The 16,610-nt window shown below is 39.4% G+C and overlaps 4 protein-coding genes across 4 annotated transcripts; all 4 read right to left on the bottom strand.

Moving 5' to 3' along the window:
• Positions 1-423: 423 nt before the first annotated feature.
• LOC141655659 (agamous-like MADS-box protein AGL104) lies at positions 424-1,731 on the bottom strand. Its single transcript, XM_074462728.1, has 4 exons — positions 1,490-1,731; positions 1,299-1,352; positions 604-622; positions 424-495 (listed from the first exon to the last, which is right to left on the bottom strand). Exons 1-4 carry the CDS (start codon positions 1,669-1,671, stop codon positions 424-426), a joined length of 327 nt encoding a protein of 108 aa, XP_074318829.1. The 5' UTR covers positions 1,672-1,731.
• Positions 1,732-9,123: 7,392 nt separating this feature from the next.
• LOC141657697 (uncharacterized) lies at positions 9,124-10,594 on the bottom strand. Its single transcript, XM_074465010.1, has 3 exons — positions 10,445-10,594; positions 10,019-10,132; positions 9,124-9,722 (listed from the first exon to the last, which is right to left on the bottom strand). Exons 1-3 carry the CDS (start codon positions 10,541-10,543, stop codon positions 9,528-9,530), a joined length of 408 nt encoding a protein of 135 aa, XP_074321111.1. The 5' UTR covers positions 10,544-10,594; the 3' UTR covers positions 9,124-9,527.
• Positions 10,595-12,752: 2,158 nt separating this feature from the next.
• LOC141657699 (putative UDP-arabinopyranose mutase 5) lies at positions 12,753-13,945 on the bottom strand. The gene has a single exon (XM_074465013.1). The coding sequence runs from the start codon at positions 13,943-13,945 to the stop codon at positions 12,905-12,907; it is 1,041 nt and encodes a 346-aa protein (XP_074321114.1). The 3' UTR covers positions 12,753-12,904.
• Positions 12,753-16,574, bottom strand: LOC141657700 (uncharacterized). The gene is made up of 3 exons (XM_074465014.1): positions 16,270-16,574; positions 14,152-14,281; positions 12,753-14,061 (listed from the first exon to the last, which is right to left on the bottom strand). Exons 1-3 carry the CDS (start codon positions 16,384-16,386, stop codon positions 14,039-14,041), a joined length of 270 nt encoding a protein of 89 aa, XP_074321115.1. The 5' UTR covers positions 16,387-16,574; the 3' UTR covers positions 12,753-14,038.
• Positions 16,575-16,610: the final 36 nt, after the last annotated feature.

Here is a 16,610-nt window from a genome sequence, read left to right on the forward strand (position 1 = left end):
GGGAACTTTTGAATTTCGACTTACTTGAACAGTGCTGGAAAAATGAGATGGCGCCATCCGAGTAATCAAGAGAATTAGTATACATAAAAAAATCAAATATATTACACTCAAAACAACATATTAACAATGACGACAAATTTAAATCTATGACATATTAATGTCGAAAAATAGCAATTTATATTATCAGATACGTGTCGTAGATACCTAATAAATTGATGTGGCGTTCACGTCATACCAATCCCTGTATAAGAAATTAAGAACTCGTGTATTTTTATCCAATACCCGCTAGTTTATAAGATACGTCAATAACCGTATAAACGGTACTACATTAATGTGTTGTTTTTCCTCAACTTATTGCAAGATCATCTCTCCATAGATTTCCCCTATTAGACGTTACTCCGTACATAATTACACGAAGGTTATTTACCGGTCGTGAAGGAGCTCATAGTGTGTTTCTTCCCTGAGTTCCTTTAGTATACCATGTATTTCCTGAAACTATAATTGGCCACAATACTTGATCAACAGAAATTGAGGAGAAAAATATAAAAAAAAAAAATCTCATTTTTTTTTTAAGAAATCATTAAAGTTTAAAATCTTAATTACCTCTTCTTCAGTAAAATGCCTGCAACAATTTACAAGAAGAACACTTTAATTAATTCAACCAAGTCTATTTCTTGTACAAATAAGAGAGCGTTATTAAGTGGTACGGAGTAATTGTTAGAATATAAACCGATCATGGGATTTCAACCTATCAGCTCAAACTTTTGGTTGAGATGTTTTATTCACAGTAACTACTCGTAATGTAACCTTGGGGGTGTTTGGTAAACAGCGGATTGGGAAATTTTCAGCATATTCAAGGCTTTTAGCATGTTTGACTCACCAATCTACTATTTTGAGTGTTTGGTAAATGGCATATTGAAAGAGTAGATTGGAGCTCAATCTCATCAAGTTTTCCAATATCTTCTTCTACCAAAGATATTCACATTAGTAGATTGTGAAATATGAATCCGTCAACAATCTACACATAGATACAACAAGCTATTAACCAAAATCTGCTAATTACAAACACTTCTACTAAATCTGCTAATTGAAATATACTAGTCAAACCTGTTAATCCAATCTGTCATTTATAATCTGCTTGACCAATCTGCTTCTACTAATATATTACCAAACAGAGCCCTTATATTATATATGATTATACATGTAAATTCATCAATAACAAATTAAACAGAATGTAGACATACATTTTCGAATGGGTCAAAATAAACACAATATTAATCGATTTAGACGGATCTTACACTCGACGAATATGTTCAGGTAGTTCAATAAAGCGAGCAAGAACTTCTTCAACCCTGGATCAAATTATGAAATAAATATGTATACGGAGAGTATAAAAATATGTAAAATTAATTAATAGTACTACGAGAAAAATTAAATATACTCGTATCTAGTTAAAGATTCGAGTATAAGAGATTTGACTGGAAAATACCTTTCGGCACCATAAAAGTAGCTAAGACGACCACACGGAGAAAACGATATAAACAGCGAATCAACGTCACATACTAAGTATAATTCCAACGCTTTCTTTATAAGTCCATTTCTTCGCTTAGCATAAGTTACTTGCCTTCGAAGCTCGTCGTTAATGAGTTTTAACTTCGTCCCTTTAGGCATGATTAAGAAAATTGTACAATAATTCGGAGAATTTAGCGATAATTGTAATCGCTAGTAATAATAATAGTAATAGTATTTAATACGATGTTAAAAAAATGGTTTGGTTAAATGATTTATATATAGTGTGATGTTGGATAGGATGCACAAGTGTATTGCTTCTAACATGATTTCTTTGCAAAAACGTATAGAAATCCAAATAAGATTCGTCTACAACAAATTCTAGTACTGAATTTCACAATTTATAACAAAATTGCGTTTTATTCTAGCAAGAAATCTTGCAGATATGATTTTGATAATGTCAAAAAAGTAAACAAATTATGCAAATTCTCTTTTGTAACGGTCGTATGTGCGATTAGGAGAAAATGGTTACTTTTTGATAAATAGTGACCACTTTTTAGGACTAAAAAATGGCATTTTTTTTAAAGTAGTTACTATTTATCCAAAAGTGATTGCTTTTTGGAAAGAAAAAAAACACGAAAAAAACCGTCTTATAAAAGAATAAATGAACAGATTATACAATAGAACAAGTTAGGAAGAAAATAGATTTTGAAAAATAGAAGCGAAACTGATATTTTTGACATTGGGATCAATTATTTCAAGACTACTTTTTCTTAAGTATTTATTAATTCCAACGGTTTTACTCCCTCAGTTTTTGTGTGTATGATTGTTTTTAGAGAAAAAGGAAGATACATCGGATGTACTACCTCCAACTTTTTGTTTTTTGAACATATATGTATTTTTTTTAGCTTATTACCTCAAACTTTATTTGTTTTTGAGCATATGTGTATTTTTTTAGCATATTAAAGTTTATAAGTTAGATTTTAATATTTTTTCCGTCAAAACTAAAAGTTAACTAAACTTATATGTAATGTTTTTAGTTTTATTGTAATTTTTTAGAGCTTAATGTTTAAGTAAATAAACTCAAAAACTTTATAGTGAAACCCAGAAACTTTAAAATAAAACTCAAAAACTTTATTATAATGGTCAGAAACTATAGAATTGGAGTTAGTACATCAGATGTATAATCCTCTTACTGTTGTTTTTATTTTTCGAGGTGACTTTTTGACTTTAATTTTTATAAAAATAAAGTAATCCAAAAATTATAAAAGAAACACATTATTAAATTCCTTGTGAAAAGATTTTTCATTTGAGTATACATTTTATGATATTTTTTCTTATATTTTGTAAGATATTAAAGAGAGAAAGAAGCATCTCGAAAAATGAGAATTACACATACGGAGTATAAAAAAAACAGAGAGTACTTATTTACAAACTATAATAATCCACAATACATTTGTCATACATTTCTCTAAAAAAAAATTACATTTGGCATACATCAAGTCCTCAAGAGTATTTTTGAAGCTTAAGTCTTTAGTTTTTATACTCCCTACGATTTATTTAAATTTATTTCATTTAAATTATCTTCGAATTAAGTAGTATAACAAAATATGTAACCCGTCAAAATAAATACTCGTACATGATAATAAATTAAACTTGGCAAGTTAATTAAAACACGGCGAGTTTTTTTTTTTAGTGATGTCCAATACTGGTCTAGGGTTCCTAGGGTTTTTTGTCAAAATTTTCTTTGTCTCATCCTTCTCTTCAAGGCTCTAGCTTTCGATTTCGATCGTGAGTTAGGTTTCCTTTTCGTTTTTCGTTTGCTTTGTTGTTTTCTAATGCAGGTACAGGAGAATAGTGAGAGGAGAGGCCAACACCGGTATGGGAAAGGACCGATGGGGGAAACTCATGAGGATGATCCATTATCATTCGAATGGGATGAAGGTGGGGAGGATGATGAGGGTGACGGTAAAATAATGCTGGTTGGGAAACTTTGGGCGTCTAGGGCAACGAATGTTAAAGCCGCGATTGAAACTATGGTCAAGCTTTGGAACCCGGCAAAGCCAATTTTGGGAAATATTGTCGATGCGAAGGAGAAAACGTTTGTGTTTCGATTTGGCACGGAGCGTGACAAAGCAAGGGTTCTCGAAGGGCAACCGTGGCATTTCGATAAGTTCGTTTGGTGTTTCAATGAACCGAATAATGAAGGTAAACTCACTGATGTTCCTCTTACGCATTTTCCGTTATGGGCAAGGGTTTATGACCTACCGATAGCGGGTCGTACCAACGCTTCGAATGTTAAAAGAATGGGTGACAGCCTGGGGTCGTTTATCAGTTTTGAGGTAGGGCCAAATACGGAACTGGACAGGGCCATCAGAATTCGATACTTACATGATGTCCGGGTGCCCTTAAAAAATGCCATACCTATCAAGATGAAGACTGGGAAGATGATTGAGTTTAGGGTGAAATATGAGAGACTGCCTCTTTATTGCTATGGGTGTGGTGTTATTGGACACGGGGAGAGAGATTGCGAGGAAGGGCCATACGAAGAAGAGGACCTCAAATTTGGGGATTGGCTGCGAGCGTCCCCGTGGAAGATTGTCAAAACAACCAGAGAGGAGGGGAGAATGGCTGCGAGAGACCTCAGTAAGAGTTTTGATAGGGCGAGGAAGGAGGACGATGATGCTGATATATCCAAGATGATTGAGAAGTTGCAAAATATTGCAATTAATCTACGGCGGAAAAAGGAGGGACAAAGGGAGGATGGGGGTGAAAGGAGGGAGATGGATAGATGTAGGGAAGGAGGGGAGGGTGAACAGAGGGGTGCTCATCCAGTGTGTGGGGGAGAGAGAGAAGAGGAAGAAGGGAACCAGGGACCAAAAATCGTGAATAGACTGACCAGTGAGGAAGGAGGTATAATCAGCCAAGCGGTGGAAGGGGGAGACGTTATGGAGTCAATGCAGGGAACTGGTGGGGGTGCAAGCAGCTCGTTTAATGGAGGAGAAGTAGGAGGGCAGAAGGGAGGTGGGGGCTTTGCCAAGTCAGGGAAGGGTTGGGCGAGGCTTCCTAGAGGGGGTGATGGTAAAAGCGAGCGAATGGAGCAGGGGCAGGTGGATGTGGGGGGCAAAAGGAGGCGTGTAGAAGACGGGAGTGGGGAGGGCGAAAAGAGAGCTAGGGTTACTGTTGTGTCTGACGGGGGCGTCATAATACCTGAGGCGGTGGTTGAGGGTGCTCAACCCCGCCAGGCCCAATGAATATCTTAAGCCTTAACTGTCGAGGCCTGGGCAACCTCGACAGTGTTAGAGCTCTCCGTTCCTTGATACGGAGGGAAGCCCCGGCCTTAGTGTTCTTATGCGAAACTAAGCTTAGTGGCCGTGAAATGAGAGGAGTGAGGGAGAAAATTGAGGGGTATGATGGGATTGAGGTTGATAGTGTTGGGCGATCGGGTGGTTTGGCTTTTATGTGGAAGCAGGAGATAGAGTGCTCGTTTGTGTCGGCGTCTATTCATTACATGGATTTCCATGTGAAGACTAGTGAAGGGGCATGGAGAGTGACTGGGTTTTATGGTTGGCCTGCGGTGACGGATCGACATTTGTCATGGGAGTTATTACGTATTCTTGCTCGGCAGTCTGATTTACCATGGGTGTGCATTGGAGACTTCAATGAGATATTATTTTCAACAGAAATGAAAGGTGGGAGCCGGCCCCAATGGCAGATGAATAATTTCCAGGCAGCGGTGGATGATTGTGGATTGCGTGACATAGCTTGGGAGGGGTATAATTTTTCTTTCGATAATGGGCAAGCAGGAGATGATAATAGGCAATGCATGCTCGATAGGGCAATGTGCTCAAATGAGTGGCTGGAAGTGTTTCCTTATGCTAAACTGTTCTATCTGGAGCGCGAGTGGTCGGATCATGCACCAATCAAATTGTGCCTTAATCACAGAGAGATGTCGACAGGGAATGGAAGGGCTTTCAAATTTGAGCAAATTTGGGTTGGGACGGAAGGGTGTGAGGAAGCCGTTATAAGGGGAGTGGAGAAAGGCCATGGGGAGCTTGTCAGTATGTTGCGAGAATGTGCTAGTGAGCTTCAGGAATGGAAGAAAACGAACATATATAAAATTAAGAAGCTGATTGAGAAGAAGAGACGTCAAATTGCGGGCATTAATAGGGGCAACCGGAGAGCTAATGAGGTGAATAGGCGGAAGAAACTTGTGGCGGAAGTGGCTGATTTGATGCGACAAGAGGAAATTTACTGGAGACAACGATCGAGGGCTTTATGGCTGAAGGATGGGGATCGAAACACCAGGTTTTTCCATACTTGTGCGAGTGAGCGTAAAAGGAAGAATTGGATTGGGAAATTAATTGATGACAATGGGGTGGTGAGGCAGGGTAATGAGGAGGTGGCTAGGGTGGCGACTGATTACTTCGAAGGTCTTTTTACCTCGGCCAACCCAACTGATTTCGACGATGCTTTGCAGGGGCTAGAGGGGCGTGTGACGGGGGAAATGAATTTGGCCCTGGAACGAGATTATAGTGAAGATGAAATCCTTGATGCGCTCCATCAAATGAATCCTCTCAAGGCACCAGGCCCGGATGGAATGAACGGATTATTCTTCCAGTCTTATTGGAGTATGATTGGCCCTGAGGTCATTCGCACTGTGCTTCAAATTTTAAGAGGAACACGCTCACCAAGAGAGCTAAACAAGACAAATATAGTTCTCATACCAAAGAAGAAGGCTCCGGATAAGATACAAGACTACCGACCCATCAGCTTATGCAACGTGGCGTATAAAATTGTTTCAAAGGTTCTCGCAAATCGGGTAAAAAGCTTCTTAGATAATATCGTCTCGGAGAATCAAAGTGCTTTTACACCAGGGAGGGCTATCTCGGATAACGTCCTAACGGCATTTGAGGTGTTTCATTACATGAAAAACTCTAGATCGTATGAGGGATACATGGCTATAAAATTGGACATGGCAAAGGCTTACGACCGGGTTGAGTGGTGCTTTCTACGACGTGTTCTTGAGGTGATGGGTTTTAATAGGAGCTGGATTGCGCGGGTCATGGAGTGTGTTTCGACTGTATCCTTCTCTGTCCTCATTAATGGGAAGCCGACGAGGGAGTTTCAGCCTTCGAGAGGTTTGCGACAAGGTGACCCACTCTCCCCGTATTTATTTATTCTTTGCGCGGAGGCCCTATCTAATCTCATACGCCGAGCTGTGATTAATGGGTCACTCCATGGCATACGGATATCACAATCAGCACCGGTGGTCTCGCACTTATTCTTCGCAGATGACAGCATATTCTTCCTACGAGCAAATGTGAGGGAAGCTGAGGTGATAACTAATATTATACGGAGATACGAGGTGGCCTCCGGGCAGCTCGTGAATTTGGAGAAGACCACTGTCTCGTTCAGTAAGGGGGTATCTAGGGAGAGGAGGGATGGTGTAACTGGCAGCCTGGGCATGATAGAGGTGGCGGAGCAGGCGAGGTACCTTGGTTTACCGACGGTTGTAGGGCATTCGAAGAAGGCTTTGACGGACATAATACGGGATAAATTGACTAAGAGGTTGCAGGGATGGAGAGGGAAAACATTGTCTAGGGCAGGTAAGGAAGTTCTTTTAAAGGTTGTGGCCAATTCGCTTCCTACCTATGTTATGAGTATGTTCAAAATTCCCGCTAATTTCTGCAACGACATTAAATCAATGGTGTCCCGATTTTGGTGGGGTCATGGAGATGATAAGCGTGGTATATCTTGGGTAGCGTGGAACAAATTATGTCAACCTAAGTGCAAGGGAGGTATGGGGTTTCGGGATTTTAGGCTTTTTAATCTCTCCCTTATTGGTAAGCAAGTGTGGCGCTTGATCACTAAGCCGGAGTGTCTTTGGTCTCGTATTATGAAGGCTAAATATTATCCCCATGGAGAGGTGATGACGGCTGGAATTGGAGGGAATCCAAGTTACACGTGGAGGGGCATTATGGAAGCGAGAAATGCTATCCAAGGTGGGCTGCGCAGGCGAATTGGGAACGGTTTATCCACACGGGTCTGGGGGGATGCTTGGCTCCCGGACACTCACACAGGTAAGCTCATATCCCCGTGCCCGCAAGGTTGCGAGAATTGGGTTGTGGCGGACTTTTTGGATGATGGGGTAGAGGGGTGGAATACGGAGAAGATTGGGAGTGTTCTCTTACCGTTCGAATGCGAGAGGGTGGCCAGCATAAGGCTTAGTTCGAATCGACCACCGGATGCTTGGTATTGGTGTGGTGAGCGAGATGGAATATACTCGGTGAAGTCAGCTTATTGTCGCCTTGCAGGGGAAAACTTTGACATGGGTGAAACGTCGGATTGGGAGCGGGAGAAGTGGTTATGGAATCGTCTTTGGAGGGTACCGGTTTGGCCTCGAATCAAGCTCTTCTTCTGGCAACTGTGTTGTGAGGCATTGGCAACGAAAGCGAACATCGCAACTCGAATTGGAGGTGAGTATCCTTTTTGTACCTTTTGTCATTCTCATTTTGAGTCGAGTCTTCACTTAATACGGGATTGTTGGGTGGCTCAACGAGTCTGGGCATGGATGGGTTGGGAAAGTGAGGGTGAGATTGAGGGAGGAAGGGTACGGGATTGGGTCGAAGGGAGATGGAGGGAGCTGGGGGTGGTGGAGCATGGTAGATTCATGGTGTGTTGCTGGGCCATCTGGGAGCATCGAAACAAGGTAGTCTTTGAGGGTGTGGAGACGAACCCGGATAGTATTATCAGACGGGTTCAGGATGTGGTTGCGGAGATTGAAGGAGGGTGCTTGGGCAAGAGAGTGGAGGATGGGCAGGGGGGCACGGCAGAGGCCGGTACAAAGGAGGACAGGTGGGTTGCTGCTCCGGAAGGATGGGTAAAAGTGAATGTTGATGCGGGAGTCAAGGCCGGGGAAGGAGTAGGGGTGGGTGCAGTTTGCAGAGATGGCGAGGGCAGGGTGTTATGGGGGATGACTCGGGGTTGGAAGGAGGAATGGGATCCGGGCTTAGCTGAAGCAGTAGCTGTGCTTGAAGGGCTCGAAGAGGCAAAGAGGAAGGGGCATGACAAGGTGGTCATCGAAAGCGATTGCATACAAGTTATCGAAGCTTTAAAGCGGAAGAAGCAAGGAAGAAATGTTTTCTATTTAGTTGTTAATGACATTTTGCTGTTAGCTAGTTATTTTACGTCTATTGATTGGGTGTATACGCGTCGAGTGAACAATTGTGTCGCTCATGCTTTGGCTCATTTGTTTCCTAGAATTGTTGGCAAGCGTGTGTGGTCGGATGAGTTACCTCCGAGCGCGAACACTGCCGTTGTAGCTGATCGTTTATTAATTTAGTGCATCCTTGAGGTGCTTTTTCAAAAAAAAAAAAAAAAAAAAAAAAAAACACGGCGAGTTTTGCGAAATTCAAGACACATCTGCATATCGAAAAAACTCCTACATCATTATTATGTAGCTACTACTTAAGAATGTGTATTCTTTAAAGTCTATGATCGAAATACATTTTGTTTATCCTTTTTATTGCGATACTTTTACTAACTTTTACCTAAATTAGAAAGAAGACAAATTAAACTGAGAAAAGGGAGAAAGAGACCACAAAATTGTGATGGAGAGAATATACGATAATTAACTGTAGAGCCATATGATTACAACGACAAATTTTCGATACAAATTTTAATATATTTTATATAAAGTTACTCATCTTGGCTAACATTTTATAACCATGTAAAGTGACGAGAAAATGCTCACTATTTAAAGTGATGCACTATTATATACTATGACTTGTTTTTATACAAGTAATATATCTATAAATAAATCATGGACTTTATAAACTAATTAAGTCACAAGATTTACAACTAAATTGCTCTAAACATTGTATCTATTTTCATAGTATTATTCGCGATATAGTACTTTATTAATTGGTATTATTGTTGATTTGTTGTTGGCCTATTTATATTTTAGTAAAAATATAGTATATGTCAATATGTCATAGACTGATCACTTTAAACAATTACTTAGGTTTGTTTTGGGTGTTAATGTTACGGTTAGCGGTTTCCTTGACGGTTTCCTTAGCCTCATCGGCCTTGCCGAGAACAGTCTCCTTGGTCTTTTGGGCGGTTTCCTTGGCCGACTCCCATGCTCCTTGTGCTGCTTGTTTTGCTTTCTCGGCTATGCTTTGTGCTGTTTCCTTTGTATTTGATGCTATCTAAATTCAAATAAAAATGAAACAAAATTAGTCAAGTGTCCACTAAACAAAACAATCCTTAATAGTCTATACGTTTCATTCAATGATAGCAATGATTAAGTTAATATAAGATCGTGAAGAAAAAATCTCGAGCAAATGAGAAGTTTTGAAAACTCAATCCGATTTCAATAGGTACATCCATTTAAAAACATGATTGGGTTATTCGAAATTTAATAAATATCGAACAAATTAAATGTGTCCATATATATAGAAATAAAATGTAAAAATGGAGTTTATAGTAGTGTTATAGTTCATACATCCTCAGTGGTGGAAGCGGCTTTATTTTTTAGATTCTCTCCAGTTCTCATTGCCTCATCGATTCCTCTCTTGGCCGTGTTTGCTGCATCTTGATGTGTGTGAGATCCCGATCCCTTAAATTAATTAAAATATCACATTTATTAGTAAAAATGCAAATATATATTTTGCTTAATTTGCTCGTTAACATACCAAAACTCCGAAAGTTTACATTTCTAAACCAATCGATCAAAATGTCGCTATATCGTAGTGTCGTACGTAGAAATATTCTAAACCAATTGATCAAAATGTCATTATGTCGTAGAATTTTTTTTTATAATGCTCTAAAACAAACTAATCAGCATCATTGAGTTCAGGGCGAAACTATTTACAATAAATGAGTCTATATAAAATTGTGTAAAATAACAAATGTTCAAGGACGAACATACCGATTGGGCATATCGACGGGTAACAGCCGAGACGGGATTGACGGTGGTGCGTCTAATAGCGACTTTTGAGACGATAGAGGAAAATGTTTGGGTTGCCATTTTATATTTGTTTTGTATTGTGATTGATAAATAACTTGAAATAGATTAAGGAATCCTTTATGAACTCTTTGATAATTTATAGGAGAAGGGCAACGAACTTTAGATGGATGTTTTGTGATCCTTTTTTTTAGGGGTAGTTTAATTTATGGCCATGACAATTCTTTTCTTTTCTTAGTCTTATTTTATTTTTCTTATATCTTATTTTAGGTGCAAAAGTAAAAATATAGACACGAATTTATGTTTTGTACTCCGTATAAGTTAATATTCCAATTTTTAAGCAAAGCCAATAACAACAATGCCATTGGCTAAAATAGTACTCTATAGTAACTTTGTATATCATACTACAGAGGGTTCCCTGACTTACTAACTTAGATGTTACAGTAATTCGAGTAATTAGTAACATTGAAACAACGAATTTAATGAAGTACGATAGATGGGTAGCATTACTTCTTACTCCTTAATTTCTATTATTCATATATAATGGAGGGTGCAGAGTCTGCAGACACTCAAAATAGTGAGTGAGTACATTGATCACAAATTCACAAGCCACGTGTTGGGCCTCTGTTGCACCTGTGTATACTGCATTTAACCTTGGACCAGGTCTGCTCAAGGACTCACCCCGAGCTAGGAGTTCCATGCCTTATAGTTACATCCTCGTGTTTAGTCCCAATCGAACCTTGGGCTCTTGATTGTGCGGAAGCGTGAATACCTTGTGTCGGGCCTCTGCTGCACCTGTGTGCACTGTCCATAATAGTACGATATTGTCCGCTTTGGGCCAAGCCCTCACGAATTTACTCTTGGGCTCCTTCCCAAAAGGCCTCGTACTATTATATTTTGTAAAGACTTATAAAGATGATCTTTCATCTTTATTCTACCGATGTGGGATATGAGTTTACACGCTAACAGATACATAATACACAAATTGTTTTTACTCCCAGAATACAATATTGAAAAAGGAACTCAATATCATAACTAATTCACCAAAGTAATGATTGTTATGTTTTTTTAATTAAAAAGACGGGGTAAAACTCGAGACCTAAAACGAGGAGGGTCCCAAACAAGTTTGCAAAAACTAAAACAAATAAACCCTTAATAAGTGCCAGCATAAAAAATCAAGTCGATGAGTCGTCCTTTACCCTATCCTTTTCTGCTTCCATGCTCTAAATGTTTTCCAGTTGTTTAACCATTCCTCCAAGGTATAAGGTAAATTTTCCTTCCATAATTTGCACCATAAATCCACAACCCAACTCTTAAAAACAACGTGTCCACTATACATGGCCAGTTAGGAGTTTTGTTCTCAAAAATCGCTTCATTTTGTAATTCCCAAGTAATAGTAACTATAGCGATGGAGAATACTTCCCAAAGTCGTTTCTCAAACCCAACAAAGTAAGAATCACACCAAACTAGAAAAGCGTCATCAATCTCAATGGGACAAATTCACGTCATATCCCAAACATCACAAATAGTCGTCCATAGCTTCCAAGTATAATAACTACAATGCAAAAATAGGCACAAATAGGTGCCTGACGGTCTCGAACTCTTCACCACAGAAAATACACGTCATCTCCTCCCAAGTCATTTCTTTCCACAGAAAATGATTGTTACGTACTCCGTATATCTTTGGTACTCCCTATTGCCACGGTGATATTGCTAGTCCACGGGTGACTTTAAGGTATAAAGAGGAAAGTAACGTAATTGGATATTGTTATTTCACAAGACCACGTGACACTAGCTATCTTACGGTAAAGTCATGAGGGGTGTTATAGTGATACTCATGATACAAGTTCACACTGTGTTAGAATGGATGCGACTCCCCTCACACTAACAACAAAAAATCCATCAATATTTTGCCAAAGTGAGCTATCTTACTTGCTAAAGTCATGAAAATGTTACTCATAAGCAGAATTCAAATATCGTCATCACTTTGTGACCCCCTCAGAGTCACACCAAGATCAAAAAATCTCATCAACAATTTAACACATTTTTTATTACAAATACAGAGTACCAAGATTCGAGCCGGAGTACTTGAAAATTGAAAATGAAATTGTGAATCCTAAAAAGTTCAAAAATCAAGTTGCAAACATTGGACCGTTGTAAAAAAAAAAAGGCTCGATTCATTTATATCACAAATACTTGCCAAAAGCAAAAACATATACCGTAAATAATTACCCGAGACATCTAAAACATACTCCTAATGATACACACAGAATTGACAGGAAGCCAAGATTGGCAATCAACATACAGTACAAAATATCCAACAACATTTCTCAAAGTAAATGACACAAAAACAAGGATTCTAATATTTTTCGGTACCACTAATGCAACAGTACATCTATTCCGAATCTAGTCGAATAGTGATGTTCATTTCTTCCATAGCTTAACCCACTCTATCATGGCATCAGCAGCTTGAGCATACAGAGAATTTTTATCAGCTCCAAACTTTTCCTTGATCAATTTCGCCATCTCCAACACACATTCCTCGGCTCTGACGGCTTCAGCTGGCAATTTAATGGATTCGAAAAAGGGAACTGCATCTTCCATCAGCTTGAGGCCTTCCCACTCTTTCTTCAAGCTTTGAATTGCATCCCCTCTTTCTTCCCTCCAAACATAAGGCAACCCAGTTTTCACACCGATCTTCAAGTGGTCGCACACGACCTTGGCACACATTCCAGAGAACACATCTTCCATGGTTTCCCACCGGAACTTTCCTTCTTTGGCTAGTTTCAATCCGGGGAATAAGGCGGGACCCATTAACTCACGGTTGAACCCAATGTTGACTCCACTAAGAGGCATCATGGCCTTGGCCGGAACAGTAAGGACAGCGTCCACGTATCTTGTGTTTCTTTGCTCGGGCTTCAGAGCTTGAGTTGGTGCATCCAAGTCTGCTAAATTGAGCCAAAGTCCACATGAGAGAGCACAAGGCACCCCTTCACGCATACTAAATGGGTATCCACGGACAAAGTCTGCCCCTTTACGATATGGGTCATAAAGAGTGTTGAAAAAGTGAGGAGTGGAGGGACTGCCAAGGTTGATGAGATGCTGGGCCACAGCGTCGACTTGGTCACCATTATTGTCTTTGGCTGGGATGCAATCATCATCAATGGAGATGACATATTTCTTTTTAGAGACTAGATAACCATAGTAGCGGCATGAATAGCCAGAGAAGAGCTTGGACGTCAATGAAGAACCGACAGCCTTGTCTATATCAGCCTTGGTGATAACTTCTACATTAGTAAAACCCTCTGGAATCTTTATATCACCCTTTAGGTCAGGGTCTTTGACTATGATTAAGTGATACCGAGAGAATATAGATTTCCATGCATTCATAAAGGATGTGAGATCAGACTGCAATGCACCAATAACAATGTCCACCTCATCATCTTTGATGTGAAATTGGGCCATTTTTATAGCTTGACCAAAGTATTTACAAGCAGAACTGTAATCTTTCAATAGTTAACTCGTATTCAGTTTATAAAAGATCGTGCATAGACAGGATCAGAACATTCGTCCAGAGCACCCTGAAAGCATTATCAAAGATCTATCAAGATAGAAGTTTATACAATTTTCCAACACAAATGAGAGAACCTTGAGGTCAACAGAGGACTTACGGGTAGGAATAATTGGAGTAATTATTGGTTGAATGTTAAGCTCCTGGATGAAGGACAGAAGTTCTTCTTGGCCAGTAGCTATAAACAATTTTAGGATCCTCTCGTTCAGTTTTCCAGCTTTCAACGTTCTCTGTCCAAAACAAATATCCAAAGCTGAGGATAATGTACTCCCAAATACAGAGAATTTCAAGTATGTGATCTTTCTAAGTGAGATGATAGAGAAGTCTCAAAAGCAGCAGAAATACAAAAATGTAACATGCAAAAGGGAGATTGATATGAAATCCAGTCAACGCAGCCACAAAGGCCGTAATAGAGACGTGTTTTTCAAGCAGAAAAAAGGAGCTTAATAGGGGAAAGGTATCAGATAGAAAATTACAGAACTGCGACTAAGGAAGCATATTTCTGAGCTAGCTATCTGGAACATAAGGCCTAACATGTTTAATCTCACTTCTACACTTTTTTTCAAACACAACAATTAAATTTGCAAAGAGCCACCCATGCATACATGTTATCACCGACATGAATATAATTTCACACAGATCATCATCCAAATATGAAATTCCATATCACACGCTCACTGACATAGCCACCTCCAAAAGCCTTACATATGGCTTTGTTTGGATGGGGGGATTTGGAAGGAAAGGGTTTCGAAAGGAGGCAATTTCCATTGTTTGGATAGCTAAATGGGGGTGGAGAAATTTGGAGGGGAGGAAAATGGATCCCTCCGTTTCCCTCCTACAAGGCAAAGTGTTTCCCCTTCAACAAAGGAAAGATTTAGAGGGAAACTCTCACCCACCATTCCCACTCCCCTTCTCTTACCTCCCTTTCCCTTTTCTCTTTCTTCCTCCCCTCCCTTTCCCTCCATTTTTGGTATCCATGCAAGGCCTAAGTTGTGTTTCTGCAGAGTCACAATCCATAACAGAAGTTTCTAAATGGGGTGCACAGTATGCACCATGGTTACCGGATTCGCTTGGTATCCAACGAATCGCGAATCGTTAAAAGCGAATTCTATCATGTTGCTTACTGAAAATACATATAACACACACTTTATAAGAGCGAATAGCGAATCGGTAAGGACGTATTCATAGCGAATCCGGTAACCATGGTATGCACAGTAGACCATAAGAGGGATGTAGGAGAAATAATACAACAATTTATGGGGCAAATATAAAATATCAAATACGAAAAAGCCTATGATTAAATCTCAAGGTTAAAGTTTACAAAAGGGCACCGCTAAGTAAATGAACTAACTAATTTCCCTGCATAATCAGCAATTAGGTACAATTTGCCAGAGAACCTCCCCTTTTCCTAGTAACTTCAACCTCAAAACCGCTTGGCCAGATGAGCCATAACACGCATATAGCTATTAAACCATTTCTCCAAACATTTCTACAATAAAATAATAAAATTCGTGATTGCCCAAAAGCAACTACGAACAAGTTTCCCCGATTCTTAAAACTATTCACCTCACAAAGCACCAAAAAGGGCAGGGCATAGTCTTTGGTTATGAAATTGGATCCAATATTTGAAGTTCAGGGATTAAAACAGTGTACAAATGTTAAGAGAACGAATCAATAATGCAATAGAGTTGTTTCAATATATAAAAATCTTATTAAAAAAACAACTAAAATGTTCATTTCTTTTCGTTCTTTTGGGGGATGGCAACCTCTGCTTGCTCCCTCGCTCCACCACTGGATAAACGTGTAAAACCCGTCGGATAAGGGTGATTTTGATTAAACCACCGCAATGAATCCAATCAGAAAAACAGCAACAACCCCTCATTTGTGCATTTGATTAAATCACAGCAAATAATGAAAACAATCAACAATTAGATTCAATCATATTTTCTGTTTGGCATTTAGATAAACACAAGCAACAAGGGCTCCTGCAAATTGCGCAGTAAGGTCGGATGTACGCAGCCTAACCCCTAAATTAACAACACACACGAGTTATTTCCGGATGACTAAAAATGATAATTGCGCCGAGAATCGCCAATCAAGCAATCAAACAACCGCCAAAACAAACAAAACCCAAAATAATTCAAACAATTATCAATCAAATCAAGCAAAGATAATCAGAACAAAACGAGAGACGAGGAATTAGGGAAGAATATAATACCCGAAAGAGATCAACAAGAATATGATCAGGAAGACGAGAGAGATCAGAAAAAGATGACAGATGAAGAATAGCGGAATCAAGGGTTAGGGAAAGCAAAGAAGGGGGATTAATTGACATTCAATTGAATAAATCATACATTTATACGGAATTTTGAGTCACTTTTACAAACCCTAATTTAGCGTGACACACAATTAAGGCGTAGATCCGAAATAGAGGGGTGGGAATGTGATTGGTAACGCTCTTTACTTAACGCACACCTCTCTTTCTCCGTGAACTCTGCCCTTTCCCTCTTCAATTCGTCTCGTTTTTGTTACCTTTGCTTTCTTTTTCGGTTACGGTCG

Source organism: Silene latifolia, chromosome 5, assembly GCF_048544455.1.
Source record: "Silene latifolia isolate original U9 population chromosome 5, ASM4854445v1, whole genome shotgun sequence".
In the NCBI taxonomy this organism is placed as follows: Eukaryota; Viridiplantae; Streptophyta; class Magnoliopsida; order Caryophyllales; family Caryophyllaceae; genus Silene; species Silene latifolia.

Coding starts and splice junctions, on each gene's coding strand:
- LOC141657700 (XM_074465014.1), bottom strand. CDS start 16,386: ATGTCAATTAATCCCCCTTCTTTGCTTTCCCTAACCCTTGATTCCGCT. Junction 14,282..16,269: donor TTCTTGTTGATCTCTTTCGG/GTATTATATTCT, acceptor TGTTTTGGACAG/AGAACGTTGAAAGCTGGAAA. Junction 14,062..14,151: donor TACTCCAATTATTCCTACCC/GTAAGTCCTCTG, acceptor TAATGCTTTCAG/GGTGCTCTGGACGAATGTTC.
- LOC141655659 (XM_074462728.1), bottom strand. CDS start 1,671: ATGCCTAAAGGGACGAAGTTAAAACTCATTAACGACGAGCTTCGAAGG. Junction 1,353..1,489: donor TACTTTTATGGTGCCGAAAG/GTATTTTCCAGT, acceptor AATTTGATCCAG/GGTTGAAGAAGTTCTTGCTC.
- LOC141657697 (XM_074465010.1), bottom strand. CDS start 10,543: ATGGCAACCCAAACATTTTCCTCTATCGTCTCAAAAGTCGCTATTAGA. Junction 10,133..10,444: donor CCCGTCGATATGCCCAATCG/GTATGTTCGTCC, acceptor AATTAATTTAAG/GGATCGGGATCTCACACACA. Junction 9,723..10,018: donor CCGCTTCCACCACTGAGGAT/GTATGAACTATA, acceptor ATTTGAATTTAG/ATAGCATCAAATACAAAGGA.
- LOC141657699 (XM_074465013.1), bottom strand. CDS start 13,945: ATGGCCCAATTTCACATCAAAGATGATGAGGTGGACATTGTTATTGGT.